The 20,217-nt window shown below is 51.4% G+C and overlaps 1 protein-coding gene across 1 annotated transcript in view; it reads left to right on the forward strand.

Moving 5' to 3' along the window:
• Positions 1-20,217, forward strand: part of ST3GAL3 (ST3 beta-galactoside alpha-2,3-sialyltransferase 3) — a 201,240-nt gene that overhangs the window by 180,061 nt on the left and 962 nt on the right. The window contains 3 exon segments of the mRNA XM_030325389.1: positions 14,481-14,555; positions 14,557-14,628; positions 14,826-14,972. Of these exon segments, the coding sequence (XP_030181249.1) occupies positions 14,481-14,555; positions 14,557-14,628; positions 14,826-14,972 (294 nt within the window).

A 20,217-nucleotide genomic window follows, 5' to 3' on the forward strand; every position in this document is an offset into this window, starting at 1 on the left:
TGCCCATGGCTTCACCCGCCCTAGCACTTCCTGGTGACCCAAGAAGCCTGTCCTTTAGAACCCGTCCCTACTCCAAGCCCAGGGCCGATGAGTTCACAGGACCTCTCCCACACGCTACTCTACTTCTCTGGCATCCGAGACCCAGGTAAATGTGGAGAGGCTGCTTCTCCAGGGCCTCCCATCTGGTGCCAACCACAGGCTTGTCCTGCTCCTGCAGCGATGTTTCCAGCCATGCAGCCTCTGGGCTACTGGGGAACTCTCTGCACCTGCCGGGAGCCTCATCTGTAGAATTCTGGCAGGAGGCAGCTCTGCATTTGGGAGCCAAGGCCTGGCTGGGCAGTGCTGGAACAAGTGTCAGGCCTCGGTCACGGCTGCTGCCTGCCGCTTGCTATGTGAACAAGTTGCTCAGTGGGTGGAACTTTCTGGTACCCAGGAGTCATGATGGGGTCTGGAAAGAGGAAAGACCGGAAAGGAAGACTGGACAACCCAGAAGACAGCCTGTGCTAAGGCTGGCCATACTGCCTTCATCCATATGGGAACTTTTCTTGTCACCGTTTGTGGCCATTTGGTTCCCTCATTCACTGGACAGTTGCACTACAAGTTCCAGACAAGTTACCACAAGGCTCGTTATCTCCCAGCCCGCAGGAGCCCTGAGCCAGCCAGCAAGCTTGGAGGAGTTCCCAACAGGCCATGCTCAGGGCAGCTCAGAGGAGCACCAGTGGACTGTTGAGTGAGGAAGATGAGGTCCAGAGACACAGAGGTGCAGGTGTATGTAAGGCCATGGTGGGACAGGGCAGCCTCCAGCTCTTGTGAAATGTTCAGAGGCACATCTCACTCTATATCGCCATGCGCTCATTTGCCAGGCGTCACTGAGGTGTCCTGTGTGCTGACACCATGCTGCTCCCTGTCTCTCACGGTCTAGTGGGAACAGGCCCGAAACTAGAGTTGTAATGCGATGTAGTAGGTGCTGTCACTGAGCACCCTCCTGATGCTTGATGAAGGCTGGAGGTGCTCCGTCCGTTGTCTGTGGGGTCTGGAGAGGACAGGGCATGTGAGAGGCAGTCACTCAGGCCCCATTCCTCCCGCCTCCACCAGCCTCCCCTTCCCATGCCCCACAATGCCTGGTAACCCAGAAAGGAACTGCCTTCCTAATCCCCTTGGCCACCTCCTCCCCGTCCCCCACCTCAGTCCTGAAACTGGAAAGCTGGCCTCATTGCTGCGGGGCCTCTGACTGTCAGTTCAGCGAGGCCCTGAGACCTAGGTTGGGCTGGAATGGGTGTGGTTCCAGCCCAGCAGGGGGACAGAGGACAGGCTAGGGGGTTGGCCCCTGGACAGCCTGGACACAGCCCCAACCTCCCAGCTGTAGCTCAGGACTTGGGGAAGGAGGGAGGGGCCTAAGGCCAGCCAGGGTCCCGCATTCATGCACAAGAGAGGACTGGGCTCCAGAATTTGGGAAGACAACATGGCTTAAGAGGGGAAAGCAGATCAGGCCTTGGAGTCATATAGACTTGGGTTTAAATTTAGATCCTTAGGCAAAGGATTAGTTGGGTTACCTTAGGCAAATTACCCAGGCCCCTTAGATTTAGTCTTATCCGTAAAACAGGAGTAATCCTTCCCATTGTTCAGGGTTGTTTTAAATATTAAACCAGATGAAATATAGAAGCACCTGACCTGGTGCTCGACACTTAGCAAATGCTATCTGTAGCAATGATTAATGCTACTTCTATCTATCTATCTATCTATCTATCTATCTATCTATCTATCTATTATTGGTGCCAGTAGAAAATCCCAGTTGCACTAGGGAATGAAGCATTGTCTGTCTAGGCTATAGGGTCTGACCTAGGAGAAGACCTAAAGCAGGGGTCAGAGGCCAGGCCTTGAGGCAGGAGACGCAGGGCCTCCTGGGAGAGACAGCAGGGGTGGGCTAATAGTCTAGGAAATCCACAGGGCAAACAGGGCCACCAGGTCCCTGCCTATGAGGCCATATTGGACCGGGCCCGAGATGGGGACTGAATGTCCATCTGCACCTAAGCCTGTATGCTGTTCCAGACCTGGGAGGGATGCCGAGCCTTAGGAGCTCAGTGTGGACATCACCTCACGTCAGGGGCGACTCCGCACAGGGCACCTGGAAAGGGTGCTGAGGCTGGCATGCAGCGTGGCTTCCTCCTGCTGTGACTAGGCTTCTGCTGAACCAGCAACCATCTCCCCACCAGGCCTCAGAGACAAGCTCTCCTGGGACACTGTTTTCTTTGCAGCCAGCTCTGGTGGCTCATTCCTCTTCTGCCCTGAGGGCCAGGAGGCCTCCATGCTCGGCCCCTCAGCCACATGCTAACTGCTACTCCTCTGCGCGCAGACAGAAAGTGCTGAGGGATTGGGGTTCATGCCGTCTCACCCCCTGCTCCTCTCGTCACTGTCATCAGTGACCTCTTGGTTACTGAGCCTCATAATCAGTATGATCACTGTGCCACCTTCTCTTCTCCCCTCTTCCTGCCTCTCTCCTTGTCCTCCTTTCTCCTCTTCCTCTGCCTCCTCCGGCTTCCGCCACCCTCGTCACAGCTGTCACGTGTTACGCTCTCCAGTTTGCCAGCCTCCTTTGAATTTATTCTCGTAACAATCCTATTAGATCAGTTCTGTTACTACCCCCATTTGGGGGATTGGGAAACTGAGGCACAGGGAGGCTGAGTTGCTTTCTCCAGCTCATACAGCTAGCTGAGTGGGAGAACTGAAGTCATATACCCAGCTCTGACTGCTTCAGGGGTCTTCCTAAGAAATAAGCTCAGCCACATCACCCTGCTGCGTAGAATCCTCCGTCGATCAGCTCCCACCTGTCACGGCCCATGAGAATGATAAGAGCTGCCGTTTACTGAGCTCTTCCACATGCCAGGCTCTGGGCCACACGATTTACAAGCAGTGCATCAGCCAGACATGTCAACAACCCTACAAGGCCAGGCGACAAGTAACAGTAAGTGGGAGGGTCGCGTTTGGAGCCAGAGGTATCTTGTGTAACCATAACATGTAACACCTCTCATTCATTCATTCATTCGGCCAATTCCAATCAATCACCAAAATCACACGGAGCCCCAGGCTTCATGTGCTGTCTCCCTGGCCTGACAACTCCCCCTCCCCACGACTATCTCGTCCAGCCAGTCCACTGCCAGGGAGTCCCCATGGAGAGAAACTTGAGCTGAGATAGTGGTGTTACCTTACCGGTATCTTTTTTTAAAAGTTTATTTATTTGTTTTGAGAGAGCACAAGTTGGGGAGGGGCTGAGAGGGAGGGAGGGAGAGAGAGAATCCCAAGCAGGCTCCATGCTGTCTGTGTAGAGCCCGATGCAGAGCTCGAACTCACGAACTGTGAGATCATGACCTGAGCCAAAGTTGGCTGCTTAACTGACTGAGCCACCCAGGTGCCCCACCTTACCAGCATCTTGATGCCACTTGCCACCCCTGTCCCTGGCCGTCGTTCCTCTCGGAGCCTATTCACCACCGTCTTCAGTTCCACTACACCTCCATCCCTGTCCTAAGCTGAAGTCTCACACCCTACTCCACAGGGAGAATAAAGGTGGTCAGCAATCAAGAACTCTGGACTTCCCAGCCTCCAGTGTATGAAGTTACCTGCCTCCCCATCCATCCCGGCTTCCCTCACTATGCTTTCTGTGCCTCTCGCATCCAAGGTCACTTTTCTCCCAGGTTCTGGATGCCGTCTTGTCCGCCTCCCCAGGAACTATCTTCCTTTACTTCTTTCTCACTTCTTACTGGATCCTCCTCTCACACACGTAATTTTGTTCAGGTCTCTCTCACCTTAAAAGTGAAAGCCCTCTTTGCTTGTGTTCTCCTCTGTCCTTCCTTCCTTTTCAGGTTTCCAGAAAGAGTCATTACCTCTCCACGATGCCTCTCCATGTCTTCCCTTCTATTTCCCCACCCTCTCCAGTCCAGCTTCCAGACCTGTCTCTCTGCTGGCAGCGACCTGATTCCAAATCCAGTGGACTCAACCTCTGCCTCCCTTTAAGGAACAACTTGTCAGCAGATACCCAGCGAGCATTTGCTGTGAACCGGGCACAGTACCGAGTTGCGGGGATAGTCCCCTGGTCTTACAGGCTCGTGGCCAAACTCCTGGGAGGCATGCTTCATTCCTCCTTCTCCTTTGCCTACTGTATTCATTCAGTCTCCAAATCTGGGATTTCCCCCCTTTAAAAATAACCTCACTTGCCTTATTTCAGCAGCTTCCTATCTCCCTGCCTTCAGTCCAGTCACCCTCCAGTCTGTTCTCCAAATCTATGTCCAAAAGAATCCTCCTCAAGTGTCCCTCTGGTTGGTTCCTTCTCCTGCTTAATGGTTCCCTTTGCCTACATGTTGCCACTCTCAAAGGGCCTTCTTATGCCCACACGTGGGTATCACCTAGAAACTTGTCCGAAATGCATTTGGAGCCCCACCTTTGGCCTGGTGAATGAGAACCTCTGGGGGCGGGCCCAGCTGTCTGTTGTAATGAGCCCTCCAGGAGGTTTGGATACAGGCTCAGCTGTGAGAACCACTGGCCTGCAGGATAAAACCAGGCTCTGTGGCATAGCGCCCATGACCTGGCCCCTGCCGACCCGTTCCTTGTCCTTGCCCCTCTTTCTTGCACCCAACATACACCCTCCACTCTGGCTGTGCCAGAATAGAGAGATCCATATCCCACCTCCTCGCCTCACCTGCTCCCCTTCGTGAGGCTGTCATAGATGCCTCTCTTCAGAGTCCCCACCGAAACACTCCTCCCTCTGTTACGCCTGAGGGGTCACTGCCCTGCCAACTCTTCCAAGCCCCCAGAGGACTGGGACCATGGGGTTTGTCTCTGTAAGTCCATCGCCTCCAGCAATGTCTTAAACACAGTTGGCCACACATAAATGAATAAATACATGTGGAAACTGAGGCCCAGAGTAAGGCAGGAACCTCTGGAAGAGTCAGGATTCCAACCCAAGTCTTCTGACCCTCAGTCAGGACTCTTTCCTCTTGGCTGGGCTGCCTCCCCCTTTCATGGCCCTGGGAGGTCGTTCTTTTAGATCCAGACCCTTGCTCTCCTCTTGCTTCTCTGGGGCCTCTCTTTCCTTTAGCCATGTTTGATCTTCTTTTTGCAGGTCAAGATCACTGTCCTTGATAAAAAAAATGAGAACTGCACGGTGCCTGGCGCTTTGCCTCTTTCAGTTGTCTGTCAACCTCATGAAGTCGGCCCCAAGCCGACTCCTATTTCTGTCCATTGCTTTTGCCAAATATAGCTTTCAAAACGGTTTTTTTGACCCTCTCCTCAAAGCACACATCAAGATAAATTCCAAATGGACTAAAAAGTAAAATATAAAAATACAGCCAAAGGGAACTTTGAAGTAAGTAGAATAGAAATCACATCCCCGGAGGGAAAAGAACTTTCAAGGGGTGGACGCGCTAGGAGAAATGAGACTTAATAAATGAAAATTCAAACAATTCACAACAATGAAGAGACTGGATGCCACAGAGCCTTGGAAAGTGTGTTTGGGAAATATGACAGACAAATGGTTATTGTTATGAAAGTTGACCAGAAAACCATTAGGACCCCAGCAGATAAAGGGCAGGAGACTGAGCAGATCACACAGAAGGAAATATAACTAGTAACAAAAATATGTTTAACCTTCCGGCAGTCGGAGAAATTCATGTGAAGACAACAGGATGCCATTATCACCCACCACATCTTTAAAGAACATGTTTAAATGATCATACGTGATTCTGGCAAGAGTTCAGTGACAGGTGCTCTCAGAGGCTACTGGTCGGAGTATAAACGGGGACAAGATTTTTGGAAAGGAAATGACATTTGGCACCAATAGCCATTACCCAAAGGAAGGACAGATCGGCACACAAAGATTGTTATTAGAGTGTTATTTAATATGGCCAAACCCAAATATAACCTGAGGGGTCTATTATGTAAATGATAGTTCGGTGACGTGAAGGAGTGCTGTCCTCATGGCTGTCCTCACAGCCGTCCTCACGGCCGCCCCCCCCCCCATACTCCTTTGGTGCGGGCAAGGTTGGCAAAGCAGTGCTGGGTTCGGTGTTGGGAACGATGATTCCTCTGCCTCAGCCCATGTCTTCGGGGTTCGTTTTTCCTCTTCTGTACAGTGGGGACAGGAAAAGCTTCCCCGTGTGGCTCCCTGTCAGACTGCCCTCAGGAGCGAGCAAGACAGTACACGTGGCGACGCTGGACACAGTGTGCTCCCCCTGCAGGTGACGGTCCCCTTCTGAGAAGCGAGATTCAGCCAGGCAAGGGCCCAGGAGTGAGTGCGTCAGGGAGAGCACGGGGCCTGGGCACAGGGCAAGTGCCACTTGGGCGGGAAGGTCCAGCCACCCCATTTCTCAGCCTCCAGGACACTTAAGTAAATTTGCCTTGGACCCTAACCAGCTGCCTGTCTCAGCCTCTTGGAGATCGTAGATGAAGTTTGGGGCACAGAGAAGAGCACTGGTAGTGAGTGTGGTACAGTTGGTGAATTAAAAATAATTCAGTATAACTGATGTGTGACATGAGTGCAGTGCCCCTGTACCGGGGTGGGAGGGCACCTGGTTCTCCTCCTGCCACATCCCTGCCATGGAGTGAAGAGGAGTAAGCAGGCCAAGAGGGAGCTGCCCCCCGCAGGCGCATCCCCAAGCGCTAGACCATTACCAGCTGCTAGAGACCTCAGAATTTCTTGCACTAGCAGTGGTCAGTCCACTTCCTTCCTCCTAAAGACAGAATCCACCTCCCTGTGCAGACCCCTAAGCCCAAGGAGGGCTGTTTGCAGGGAGGTGGAGGTGCGGGCTGGGGAGTCTGCTCACGTGTGCACAACGCTTCTCGTGGTGTGGGGTGGGGATGGGAGTGGAGAGAGAAGGGAGCCGGGCTGGGGCTGTCTCTCCTCACAGCACCACGGCTCGGCACAGATCTGCAGGAGGCCGGATTCTAAATTCAAACCTGGGTGGGTCCCCAGGTGGTTTTTCAAGGGAGAAGAGAATATATTTTTATTTAACAGCTTGGTACCTTGATTTATAACTCTCAAATATTTAGAATCCAAGATTCAGACATGTGGTATCTGGACTTCCATTTGAAATTTTGTCCCTGGCCCCACAAGCGATGGGGCTGGCCTGCATGTATGTGGGGGGCAAGGGCTGCAGACGAGGCTGAGTAGGCAGAGGACAGACGGTGAAGGGTCTTGTGACGGGTCTTTGGTATAAAGGTCACGTCAAGGAGCTCGGACTTCATCCTGTGGACTAAACAATAGCAGAAGCCAAAGAGCTGACTTGTCACCAGACATAAGACACGCGTGACTTCATTGTCATAGCCCCAAAATGCCATGAAGCAGAAACTATTCTTATTTCCCCTACTCTATAGACGAGGATAATAAGACTTAGATAGGATAAAAACATAGGCCAGGAACACAGAGTGAGCAGTTAAGGTGTCAGGGTTCAAAAACAGACTTGCAGAATAATTGGGGCAGCTCAGGCCGCAAGCAGGGTGGGGTGAAGCTTGAAGGTGGGAAGCGTATAGTCGCACGGTGAACCAGCGCAGAAGCTGCAGATTTGGTAGTTGCTTAGTCCCCAGGCAGGAGGGAGAGGGCAAGGTCACGGGACATGGATCACTAGGTTTGGGTTGCTGGGGAAGAACAGTGGTAGTGGATCCTTAGGGGAAATAGACTGGATAAGAAAACAAACCTCTTGGGCCTGGGTTTCTTCAGCAGGGGACTGGACCACATGCTCTTGAAGGTCTCTTTTTGTATGATTGTAATCTGCATTTTGAGGGTTGGTTGTCTGGAATACTATAGAATATGTCTGCACAAAAAGAACATGGTTTATGTCTAGCAGGCACCCAAGTATTTGTGATCTTTGTGATTTGCAGTCATTAGCTTTGAAGTATCTGCATCTGTAAATAGCTTCTTTTCGAGCTCTTCATTTTGCTTCTAGTTCTGTTCCTGTGTCACCTTGCCCTCCCTCCCATTTTAATGCCATGTGTGAACATTTTCGGGGTATGTCTCCTCTGTATTCTAAATAAGCACAGCAGGTATTCTAAGCCTCTTTTTTGGCTCTTGCTCACATTATAATCATCCTACCATGTATTGAGGTTTTTGTATACTACCCTGTCTTTTCCACTGAGTTACAGATTCCTGTTGGTTTAGGAAAACAAAAGCAAAAACCAGACCCACGCGCTGAATTATCCTGACAGGCTGTCTCCGTGGGCAGTGGAAAGCCACTGAACATTCTAGTCCTCCTGAGAGTGTGCAGGTCAGACCTGTGCAGGGAAGGGAAGGAATTGAAGGTGGAGGTGGGCAGACCTGGTAGCTGTTGGGGTGACCCCAGAGAGAGGGGGTAGCCTGTCCCAAGGCAATAGCAGCCGGGAGCCCGAGTGAGTGCGCCCACCCTGCTCTGGGCCGCGGGACACCAGCCCAAGGTCAGCCTCTCTACTCCCAGATCTCTCATCTCCTGAGGGAGAGGGAGGAAGGGGCTGCGGAAGGAGACCTGTCCAGGGAGGCACCTTCTTCCCAGAAGCTTTCCCCATTGCTCCTGGCTGTTGCATCAGCGGGAGACTGGCGGCTGCACACCCATGAGCTGGGTCCAGGCTTGACTGAGGCAGGGACATTCCTGGAGGGGGAGGGACTCGACAAGGAATGCAGTCCACAGCTGGCCTTGAGGAGAGGTTTGACCATTCTGGGGCCAGCGTCATGGGCTGGCTTTATAGGCCTCTGTGTTGTGTCCTGTGGGGCAGGGAAATGAGCTGTGAGAGGCCTGGGGCCAAATTTGGGCAAGCCTTCTGGGACAGGGCTGCGTTGTGGGGCCGGGCTTGGCAGGGTCACCCAGCAGGGGAAGGCTCCGTCGCCCACTGCCCTCCTGCAGGGAACCAGAGGGAAAAGCAGGCTTCCCCGTGTGAACGCGTGTGTGTCTGTGTACTGGCCTGCGTGGCATCCGGCGTTTCCGACCACACCCTCTCCTTGCCTCTCCACTTCTGTGACACTGGCTCACAGACATAATAGACGAGACTTACTAAGCTCGCGCTATGTGCCAAACATGGTGCCAGATGCTTTTGCAAAGTGCATAGCACCTCATACAATCCTCACAACAGTCTGGGAAGTGGGTCCTGTCACCCCTGTTAGGCCCGAGGAAGTTGAGGCTTGAAGAGATGATGTGACTGCCCCCAGGTCACACACGTGTCGAATCAGGATGCGAACCCCGGTTTTCCAGACTCCAAGGCTCCTGCTCTTTCACTCGCATCCCTGTCTGTCTCATGGTTCCTCTTGGTCTCCCCCAGGTGCCTCTGCTTCCACCTGCCCCCTTGATGTTGGTGGGTATGGGGTTCTCATCCCTTCTCACCTGATACCCGAGATTTTTTTTTCTTTTCCAAGTTTTTATTTAAATTCTAGTTAGTTGTCCAAAGGATACAAAAATGCTGATCCGAAGGGGCACACACATCCCAACGTTTATAGCAGCGCTATCAACAATAGCCAAAGTATGGGAAGGACCCAAATGTCCATCGACAGATGAATGGATAAAGATGTGGTATATGCATGCAATGGAACATTACTCAGAAAAAAGGAAATCTTGCCATTTGCAACAATGTGGATGGAAGTAGAATGTATTATGCTAAGGGAAATAAGTCAGTCAGAAAGCTAAATATCATATGATTTCACTCATGTGGAATTTAAGAAACAAAACGGGGAAGAAAGGAGAAATAAGAGAAAAACAGAGAGGGAGGCAAACCATAAGAGACCCTTAAATAGAACAAACTGAGGGTTGCTGGAGGGGAGGTGGGAGGAGGGATGGGCTAGATGGGTGATGGGCATTAAGGAGGGCACTTGTCGGGATGAACACTGGGTGTTCCATGTAAGTGGTATGTTAACTAACTTGGATTTACATAAAATTTTTAAAAAATAAGGAACAAGTGATCATAATTGACCTCAGAAATACCTGTATTATTGTCTAAAAGCAAAACAGATAGATAGATAGATAGATAAAATTCCAGTTAGCATACAGTGTAAATTTAGTTTCGGGAGTAGAATTTAGTGATTTATCACTTACATACAGCACCTGGTGCTCATCACAAGTGCCCTCCTTAATCCCCATCACCTATTTAACCCATCCTGATACCAGAGATTCTTTTTTTTTTTTTATTATTTTGAGAGAGACAGAGACAGAATGCGAGTGGGTGAGGGGCAGAGAGAGAGAGGGAGACACAGAATCCAAAGCTGGCTCCAGGCTCTGAGCTTTCAGTGCAGAGCCCCACGCGGGGCTCAAACTCATGAGCTGTGAGATCATGACCTGAGCCGAAGTCGGTCGCTCAACCGACTGAGCCACCCAGGCGCCCCATGATACCAGAGATTCTTAATCAGAAGTCAGCAGATCCCTTGAGTTCAGGGATTCTGTGAACCTCTGCAAGGGTTGCAAAATGTAATGTGTATGTGCCTGTATATGTTTTTCTGAGAAGAGAAGCCATAGCTTCTATTTTAGGAGACAGGCTGGTACTTGATATTTTATGGCTGGGGAAACACCGAAATACCCAAATCATATCTTAGTCTTATTGTTCCTTCTTTCCCTGAAATTCCTAAGGAGACTCTGCCTCAGGACAGTGACAGATGGGGAAAAATAAAACAGAACCACTGACTTGTTCCGTATGCCAGTTCCCAGGGCTCTCACGCAGGGCTCCCTGGGACTTGAGACCAAGTGCAGACCTCCTGTCCCTGTGGGACCTACATTTTTCCCCTGAGGCAGGGAGCAGAGGCCAAGATCAGGAGCTGGGCCTGTGCTGCATGGGAGCAGGGAGTCAAAAAGAGAGGCGTGTATGGGGCGCCTGGGTGGCGCAGTCGGTTAAGCGTCCGACTTCAGCCAGGTCACGATCTCGCGGTCCGGGAGTTCGAGCCCCGCATCGGGCTCTGGGCTGATGGCTCAGAGCCTGGAGCCTGTTTCCAATTCTGTGTCTCCCTCTCTCTCTGCCCCTCCCCCGTTCATGCTCTGTCTCTCTCTGTCCCAAAATAAATAAACGTTGAAAAAAACAATTAAAAAAAAAAAAGAGAGGCGTGTGTGTGTGTGTGTGTGTGTGTGTGTGTGTGAGAGAGAGAGAGAGAGGAGAGAGAGAGACTTTCTGCCTTATCCCAGTAAATGTGACACATTCAGTACCCTCAAACCTAAGTGGCCAGGTCAGCTGCTCCTCTTCCCCGCTGAAGCTTTTATCAGATTTTCACAGAGGGTTTGAGGTGATAAGCTCATTTGCCAGTTTTGCATAGTGGTCACATATGGGGCTTCAGACGTTTCAGAGAGGGTGTCATGGAGAGAGCCAGATTCCTGAAGTTGGATCCAGCCAGACCATTTCCTCGCCTCTCTGGACCCCAGTGCCCTCCGTGAAATGGGATGTGGGGCACCAACCAGGTGACCCCTATTCACCCCAGAGCTGCTGGAGGCAGAGGGGAGGTCTCATTCCTCCTCAGCTCCAGGCCCCAGACTTCCTGAGGTGGGAATGGTAGGGATGGTGATAAATAGCGTGGAGAAAGAACGCCCATCTTGGTTTTATGACACTCGGGTTTGAGTATTGGCCCAGCCACTTGTGTGACCTTGAGCATGCTACTTTGTCTTGGGATCTGTAGCTGTGAAGTGGGGGAGAATGGAGGAGATACAAAGCAAGTAATGTCTGTGAAAACTAGCCTGGAGCCTCGCACACCCCAGGCTGTGCCTGTTCCTGGCTCTCCCAAGCAGCCCCTGTGCCCTCTGCTCTTCACGTGTGGGGGACAGGCACGGGCAGAAACCCCGGGGGGAGAACTCTTGGAGCCTGCCAGGCTCCGCAGAGGGGACAGGGGCCTGGCACAGGCTGGCACCTGCCATTCCTTTCAGTCCACACCTGGCCCTCCCAGGAGCGGTTCCTCCCCAGGTCTGCGTAAGATCTGGCCCATGTCCACACTTCCCTTTCCTACTGGGTACTGTCGCCCCTGACCTTGGGTCTGTGGGATTCTAAGAAGATAGAATTGAAAGAAGCAGATGACCAAGAAGCCAGGATGGGCTGAAGATACGAAGAATCAATGTGGATTCCTGGTGTTCTGGTTTGGAAGATGGGTGGATAGTAGAAGAGAGAACACAGAAGGCAGAGCAGATATGGAGAACCAGAAGAAAACCACGTCCGTGTCCAGCAACAGCGGATTGGTTAAATAAGCTACAGTGCATCTTAGTGACACAATTCTTAGAAAACATACTTTTGATGTCTATAACATTGAGTTATACAGATGTATCATTTAATCGAACCTCTGTGTAAGCCTCTGGATTTTTTTTTCACTTTATGAATAACACTCTAATAAACACCTTTTTCCAAAGGTCTTCACCATTCTGACTACATTTAGAAGAGAAATATTGCAGTCAGCAGATATAAAAACAACTTTGAGGCTTTTGATACATATTGTCAGATTGCCTTTTATTTTTTATTTATTTTGAGAGAGAGCAAGAGCGTGCATATAAGCAGGGGAGGGACAGAGAAAGAGGGAGAGAGAGAATCCCAAGCAGGCTCCGCACTGTCAGCACAGTGTCCAACGTGAGATCTTGCTGTGAGATCATGACCTGAACTGAAATTAGGGGTCAGCCACCTAACCCACTGAGCCACCCAGGTGGCCCTCACATCGTCTTTTAGAAAGGCTCTACCAATTTTACTCCTATAGCAATACCGGAGAATTCTACCTAGGTGTGCATTCCACCACAAAGCACCAGGATACATACACAGAGACACATACACACGCATACACATACTTGAGAGGGTAACAAATATATATATTGCTCTACTTCTGGGCTGTCTTGTTTCACGGATCTTTGTGTCACACACAGATTCTTATACGTGTATCCCATATCTTAATAATTGTAATTTCATAATATTCTTAATATCTTATTTATTTATTTGTTTATTTAGAGAGAATGAGCAGGGGAGGGGGCATAGGGAGAGAATCTCAAGCAGGCTCCAGGCTCAGTGCAGAGCCCGACAGGGGGCTCGATCCCACAACCCGGGGATCATGACCTGAGCTAAAGTCAAGAGTTGGATGCTCAACCAACTGAGCCACCTAGCCACCCCTGTTAATATCTAATTTTTAAATTTGGGGGCTATTTTACCTGTTGAATATTTTGGGTGGGTTTTTAGGATCCTTTTGGTAAATTTCAAAAGCCCTGTTGGGATTTTTCTTAGACTTCTGTTAGGCCTTCATTTATCAGGGAGGGTGTGCCATTGTGTTAATATTCAGCCTTCCAATCTAAAAACATGGTTTATCTCCAATTTTTTTTCAAGTCCTCTTTTTATATCTCTCGATAAAGGATTGTAGTGGTTTTTTTATTATGGTTAAGTTTATTACTTAGTTTTGATGATTTCGTTAGGATTGCAGATGGGATCTCCTTTGTATTGTATCTGGTGACTGTTTTCTGTTGGAGTACAGATCCCATTACTAAATTATTCTGTGCCTTCTAAGTTTAGTTGATTGTTTTAGGTTTTCTAGGCGAATAACAAACACCCTGAAATAGTAGGTTAGAGTCCATGCTTGGTAATGCCTCCAGTCCTGCAGGATTACTGTGACTCTCTCCAGCAGTACTGAAGCCCAGTTATAAGGGTGGCAAAGGTGGGTGAGTGGACTGAGCCCAAGTTCAGGGTTTCCCTAGGCTGGGCAATCGAAGAGCAAGGGGCAGGGGACTGAGGGAACTCACAAGAGAGCTGGCGTGATCTGCTTCAGGGGACCTAGACCGGAAGGGGTCGTGTACTGAACAGAAGTGTAGGGCTGGGAACTGGAAGAAGGGAGAGAGTCAGGAGATGAAGGTGTGGCCTTGGAATGGATGCTGGGATGTCGCGTTTCAGAGCTGATGCCTTTCCCATATGGGACTGCACTCCCTGAGATCTCCACTTTGCTGTTAAAGAAACTGAGGTCAGAGAGCTTGTGACTTGCCTAACGTCATCCGCCGCTAATCGGTGGCATACTATGTTCCTCTGTGCCTTACTAGCTCACCGTTCTGTCCTTATTTTCAGGTTCACTTTAGAACAGTTTGACTGAAAGCAAGGAGACAACAGAAGGGAAAGGAGGAGAGCCCAGCAGAGCAGATAGAAGAGAGAGGGCAGGGTCCTCGTGGGCCCCTCAGCTAGTTGCGAAGGGCAGGGGACAACTGGCCCACTGGGTCTTCGTGCTGATCCAAGAATCCCTCGAACGGGAACAGCACACCCCAGTGCCCCCACGCTGTGTGCCCTGCCCTGCAGTTCACTCTGTGTCCACCATCATACACCGTGGCCCCACCATGTGCTCTCTGTTCCCCACCACCTCCTCTTGTGACTGTCATACATCCCGTGTCCCCCGGCCACACACACACACACACCAGGTCATCCCTCTACCACGGTGTTTATTCCACACAGGCCCCACCTTGTTTCTCATTTGCCTGTACCCACTTGGGGTCTGGCCACGCACGCACGCGGCCCCATCGCAAGCTGTGTGCCCACTCATGCCACTTATGCTGTGTCTACAGAGTGCGTCGGATGGCTTCTGGAAATCTGTGGCCACTCGAGTGCCCAAGGAGCCCCCTGAGATTCGCATCCTCAACCCCGTATTTCATCCAGGAGGCCGCCTTCACCCTCATCGGACTGCCCTTCAACAACGGCCTCATGGGCCGCGGGGTGAGAGAGTGGGGCCACCGGGAGAGGGCAGAGGGGAGCTGGGTCAGAGATGCTGTGGGAGGGGAGGACGGGGTGGCAGGGTGAGGGCAGAGGGCTTGTTCCTCAGAAATGGAACTCAGCTCTGATGAGTGTCGCTGAGGGTCTCAGCCTGACTCGGTCCTCCAGCTGAATTCTAACACTTCCTCCCTCCCCTCCAGAACATCCCGACCCTTGGCAGTGTGGCAGTGACCATGGCACTACACGGCTGTGATGAGGTGGCGGTTGCAGGCTTTGGCTACGACATGAGCACACCCAATGCACCCCTGCACTACTATGAGACCGTGCGCATGGCGGCCATCAAAGAGGTGCCGGGCTGGCTGGGGGGCAGTCCCTTGGGCAGGGCCGATGGAGGGGTGTCCCAGCACAAAGGAACAGAAAGGGGTGAGCCAGCAGCTGGTCTGGCTGCCCAGAGCTCGCAAGAAGGCTCTGCCCTGCCCTTAGCTAAGTTGGATCCCTGAAGGTCCATCCCTGCATTCAGGTCTCTGACCACCGAGCGTCCTCTTGTGCCCCTGAACCCAGCACTCCTTTCCCCACCCTTCTCCCCAAACTTTCCCTCCCTGACCCTCTCCCTGCCCTGGTCCTGCACTTGCCTCATCCTTGCTATTCCCAACCCTCATATGCTCATCCTGGCACCAGCTCAGGACCGTCTTCTCTACTGCAAGTCCTACCTTCCCCCCGAGGACTTTTGTGCCCCCTCAAACCACCCACAGACATTGCCTCTCAGTCCCTGTACCTCTTCTGCTCCTCCCCCCCTTCCCCCCCCCCCCCCCCAGAGGAAAGCACTGAAGCTCTCTATCGCCCAGCATTGCTTCCCAAGTGATCCCTGTATTCAGGTGCCTTAATGTTCCAGAAGCATTCCAGGTCTCCCGGGCCATCAGTCAGCTTCTTCTGATGGCATCTCTGCCTTCACACCCAGGGCCCACGTAAGCGCCTCTTACAACTCCCTCCACCTCCACCACCAGCCTTCCACTGATGCCGCCTGGAACCTGCACATCTTGGGCCAGCACTTGGAGCAGCTTCTCTGATCCCACAGGGAATGAGGGTGGAGGGGGGGTTGGAAGACGCCTCCCATCTGTGCAGATTCTATAAGTGTAGGGGTTCCCATCTCAGCCAGCCGTCCTTCTGCTCACCGCTTATTGGTGCGCCCTTCTCCAGCCCAGAGCCCTGTCCTCCCTGAAAGCTCCCCCACCCTCTTGTCCTGCGGGGAAACGGAGGCTGCGGCAGGGACTCTGTCAGCTCCTGCTGGCTCGTGCCCGCTGCACTCCTCACTCCCTCCCAGCCTGGCTTCCTCCTCCACCTGCCCATGACTCCCACTAAGGTCACCAGTGACTCACCTCAAGGCTGCCAAATCCAGTGGACACATGTTTCCTGACCTCTCAGAAACATGCTTTATGTTGACTACTCCTTCCTGTTTGAAACTTTTCCTGCTTGGGCTTCGGAGTCAGTAATTTCTGGCGTTCCTCTGATTTCGCTCGCCAGTCTCTCTCATTCTCTTTCTCAGCGTCCTTGATTTCAGAGTCAGCATTCGCTAGGGCTCCATCCTGGACAGTCTTCTCTTTCCGTACACGTTCTGTGGGAGATTGACACCCCCATCCGTGGCTTCAGTTGCCATCTGTAGTGTTCATGCTTGGGGTTCACTCGGGCCCACCTCAAGTATGGGAAGTTATTGCAAGAATGTAAGAGAGACTTGGGAAACCAGAAACTGCCTTACGGCTGGGCCTCCTGTTGCCTGGAATGGGATTCAGGAATAGGGGGCCCATTTCAGGTCCAGCACAGCTCCAGAACTGTCTGTCTGACCCCATCACCTTCAGCAGTGACTGGCTCCAAGCCTGCCTCCTGATTGCCAGGAGCCTGTTGGTCTTTCCATCTGCTCTCTTCATGTATCTTCTTGCTTTCTTGTCCCCTGCCAGCACCCATTCTGAACCACTGGCACAGCTTTTACCTGTCTCCTGGCTTCTCTTTCCTCGTATCTGTGGTCTCTTACATACTCCCTTTGTGTAAATTTTGTGTCGGCGTTTCAGGCAGAGGGTGAAAGGCTGTAGACATGGGCAGTAGCCAGGTCACTCAGGACTTTCTGTGCCATGGTGAGGAGCTTGGACTCTCCTCTGAAGGCCAGAAGGAGCCATGGAAGGATTTTAGGCTGTAGATTAGTGCATAGTAGGCCACTGCGCCTGCAGCATGAAATACAGGGGCACAGACTTCAGTACAGAGAGCAAACTGAGGGTTGCTTTGGGGGAGGTGGGTGGGGGATGGCTAAATGGGTGATGGGCACTAAGGAGGGCATTTGTTGGGATGCGCATTGGGTGTTATATGTAAGTGACGATCACTGTTCTGCTCCTGAAACCAATCAATACTACACTATATGTTAACTCACTTGAATTTGAATAAGTAATGGAAAAAAAAAAAAATGAGGGGCACTAGGTGGAGACAGAACTAGCTGGGAGGCTGTCACAGCAGTCTAGGCAAGAGAGAACACCCCTGACCAGGAACTTTTCAGTGTCAGTGAGAAGACAGAGAAAGAAACAGAATTTTAAATCCGCAGGGCCTGGGCTTGCCTCGGTACGGGAAGAAGGTAGAAGGGGACAGCACCTTCCCTGAAAAGCCCTCTGGTGGAGACTGTTCCCTTTCTTCGGTGCGCCAGATCTCCGTTTTCAGGCCCAACCGCCCCCGCCCAGCCCTGTGAAACAGGCTGGCTTGAGGCTCCTGGCGTCTGCCGCACCCCCTTCATGCAGGGCGCTGAGGAGGTCAAGCCATGACATCAAATGGCCTGGGTTCAGAGCCTGGCTCTGTGCTTTCCTCTCCTTACCAATAAAAAGGATAATGACAGCACCTACTGCCTTGGGGGAAGATTAGACGTGATGATGCTTAAAAAAAAAAAAAAAAAAAAAGCCCTGGCACATAGCAAGCACACATAAAGGTCCACCAGTATTACCAATATTAATGTTTTACCCCTGCTTCTCACTGTTACCTCCCAACGTCCTAGACGAGGATGCACTGGAAATGCTGGTGCCTGGGCTCAGGGTCCCTGCCGTCACCTTTAGTGTCTCCAGTAGGCAAGTGAACCAGGCAACACCCTGGCCCCACCACTGCTTCCCCTCCACTCGGCCCATGGGCCCATTCTCCAGGCCCAGCGGGAGTGTGCGGGCTGTGGAGGCCAGTGGAGCAAGGATTGCATGTTGGGGGATGTGCAAGGGGCGTCAAAGGAGTTCAGAGGGGAGAAAAGTGAAAGGACAGAAGCGATAGGAAGGTGCAGGGTCACGGATACCAAGGGAGCAGCGTTCATGGACTGTCTGCCACGTCGGGTGCTGTCGAGAAGTCCAGCAAGATGAGTACTGGGAAGTAGCCAGTGGCTGCACCAGTGAGGGGGCCCCGTGGACGGTGGGGAGAGCAGCTTCCAAGGCTGGTGACCAGGAGCTAGACTGCTAGCTGAGCGGTGAGTAGAGGCGGTGCAGAGAGGACAGAGAGGCAGGCATGGTGCATAGGACGTGCTCCCGGGGAGCGTGGACGAGGAGGAGGAGAGGGACAGAGCAGCAGCTTGCCCGAGGCTTACACAGGCTCACAGAGGTCCGTGCCACCCAGCAGAGAGACCCGGTCTGGAAACGTCCTTTTGTGAGTTGTGGTCACAGCTGCCTGTTCAGATACAAGGCCAGCATGGATGGAATCGCCCAGGGAGCCGACAGGGTAGAAGTGTGGGCGGTTGGGGCAGCACTGGCGTTTAATGACTGGCTGAAGGACGGGGAGCCAGAGATGAAGACAAAAAGGGCTGTCAGAAAGACAGCTGCCTCCAGAATTCGGGGTTCTGCTGAGGCTGGGGACCCAGGACCACCAGAATTCTGCCCCAGCCCATAGATACTATAGACAACACAGTGCAGATAGTTCTGGTAAGCTCCCATGCCATCTGTATAGAAGGGAGAATGAGGAGGGATTTCCTGGTTGAAGAGAGCTACACCCCAGAGCCCACCTTTTTGTTTGCTTTTTCATTATGGACACTGTCAAACGTGTTCATAAATACAGAGAATAACGAATTGTCAAGTACCTGTCACCCACATCCCTCAATTATCAGCACATAGCCAGTGTTTCATCCGTTTATCCCCTCATGCACCCCTCCTCGCTGATTATTTGGAAACAAGTCTCTGATATTGTATTGTTTCAGCCTTGAATATTTCAGTAACTTTCTCTAAAAGAGAAGAGCTTTTTGAAAAGTATCGCAATACCGCTATCACACCTTTAAAAAAATGAATAATCCCTTAACGTCATAAAAAATGTCTAGGCTTGGGGCACCCGGCTGGCTCAGTCAGAAGAGCATGCGACCCTTGGTTTCGGGTTCGTGAGTGTGGGCCCCACAATGGGAGTAGAGATTACTAAAAAAATAATAAACTTAAGGAAAAAAATGTCCAGTCTTCCACTGAGCTTTCAAACATTGGTGATTCCCAGTGGGTGTTCTTAAAACTAACCCATCAGATCGATTGCTTCTTGCTGGGGGTGATGGAGGGGATACATAAGCAGAGAGCAGTGTAAGTTTCTACATTTGTTCAGATCCTGGCCCTACCATTCCTCTAAGCATCCATTTCTTTCTTTCTTTCTTTCTTTCTTCTTTTCTTTCTTTCTTTCTTTCTTTCTTTCCTCTTCCTTCTTCCTTCCTTCCTTCTCCTTCCTTCCTTTTTCTTCTTTTCTTTCTTCTTTCTTTCTTTCTTTCTTTCTTTCTTTCTTTCTATTTTTTAAATTGTTTTAGTTTATTTTGAGAAAGAGAGCACAAGCAGGGAAGGGGCAGAGAGGAGAGACAGAATCCCAAGCAGGCTCTGTGCCATCAACGCAGAGCCCGATGTGGGGCTCGAACTCACAAACTGTGAGATCATGACACGAGCTGAGATCCAGAGTTGGTCACACAGACGCTTAACCAACTGCGTCATCTAGGCGCTCCTAAGCTTACCCACAAAATCTAATTTCATTCAGTACATATTTATCGAGCACCTACTCTGTGCCAAACAGTCCCTGCCTTCAAAGAGAGAGTGTGCCAGAAGATGGACTTTTCAAGGAATGAGGGCAAGTCACGCTGCAACAGGGAGGGGGCAATTCACAGACAGCAGAATATGACAGAAGCCTCAAGGGAGCCAGAGGTTTTAGGGAGTTGGAGGAACGTTGTGTAGATGGACCAATAGAGAGAGGAAGACCCTGTAGACCTTCAGGTGTCATGGAGTGTGGATTGGGGGAGAGGAGAACAGTCCCCACTTGAAATGCATCTGGGGTACACTGTCCTTAGGGGCAGCTGGGTTTGTGGTTAGCATAAGAAGTTGAAGGGGAGGGGCGCCTGAGTGGCTCAGTTGGTTGAGTGTCTGACTTCGGCCCAGGTCATGATCTCACGGTTCACGAGTTTGAGCCCGTGGGCTCTGTGCTGACAGCTTAGAGCCTGGAACCTGCTTCAGATTCTGTCTCCCTCGCTCTCTGCCCTCCCCCACTCATGCTCTCTCACTCTCTCTCTCAAAAATGAACATTTTTTTTAATTAAAAAAAAAGTAGAAGGAATACCCAGAGAATATAGGGAGTTTTGCCT

Source organism: Lynx canadensis, chromosome C1 (assembly GCF_007474595.2).
Source record: "Lynx canadensis isolate LIC74 chromosome C1, mLynCan4.pri.v2, whole genome shotgun sequence".
NCBI lineage: Eukaryota > Metazoa > Chordata > Mammalia > Carnivora > Felidae > Lynx > Lynx canadensis.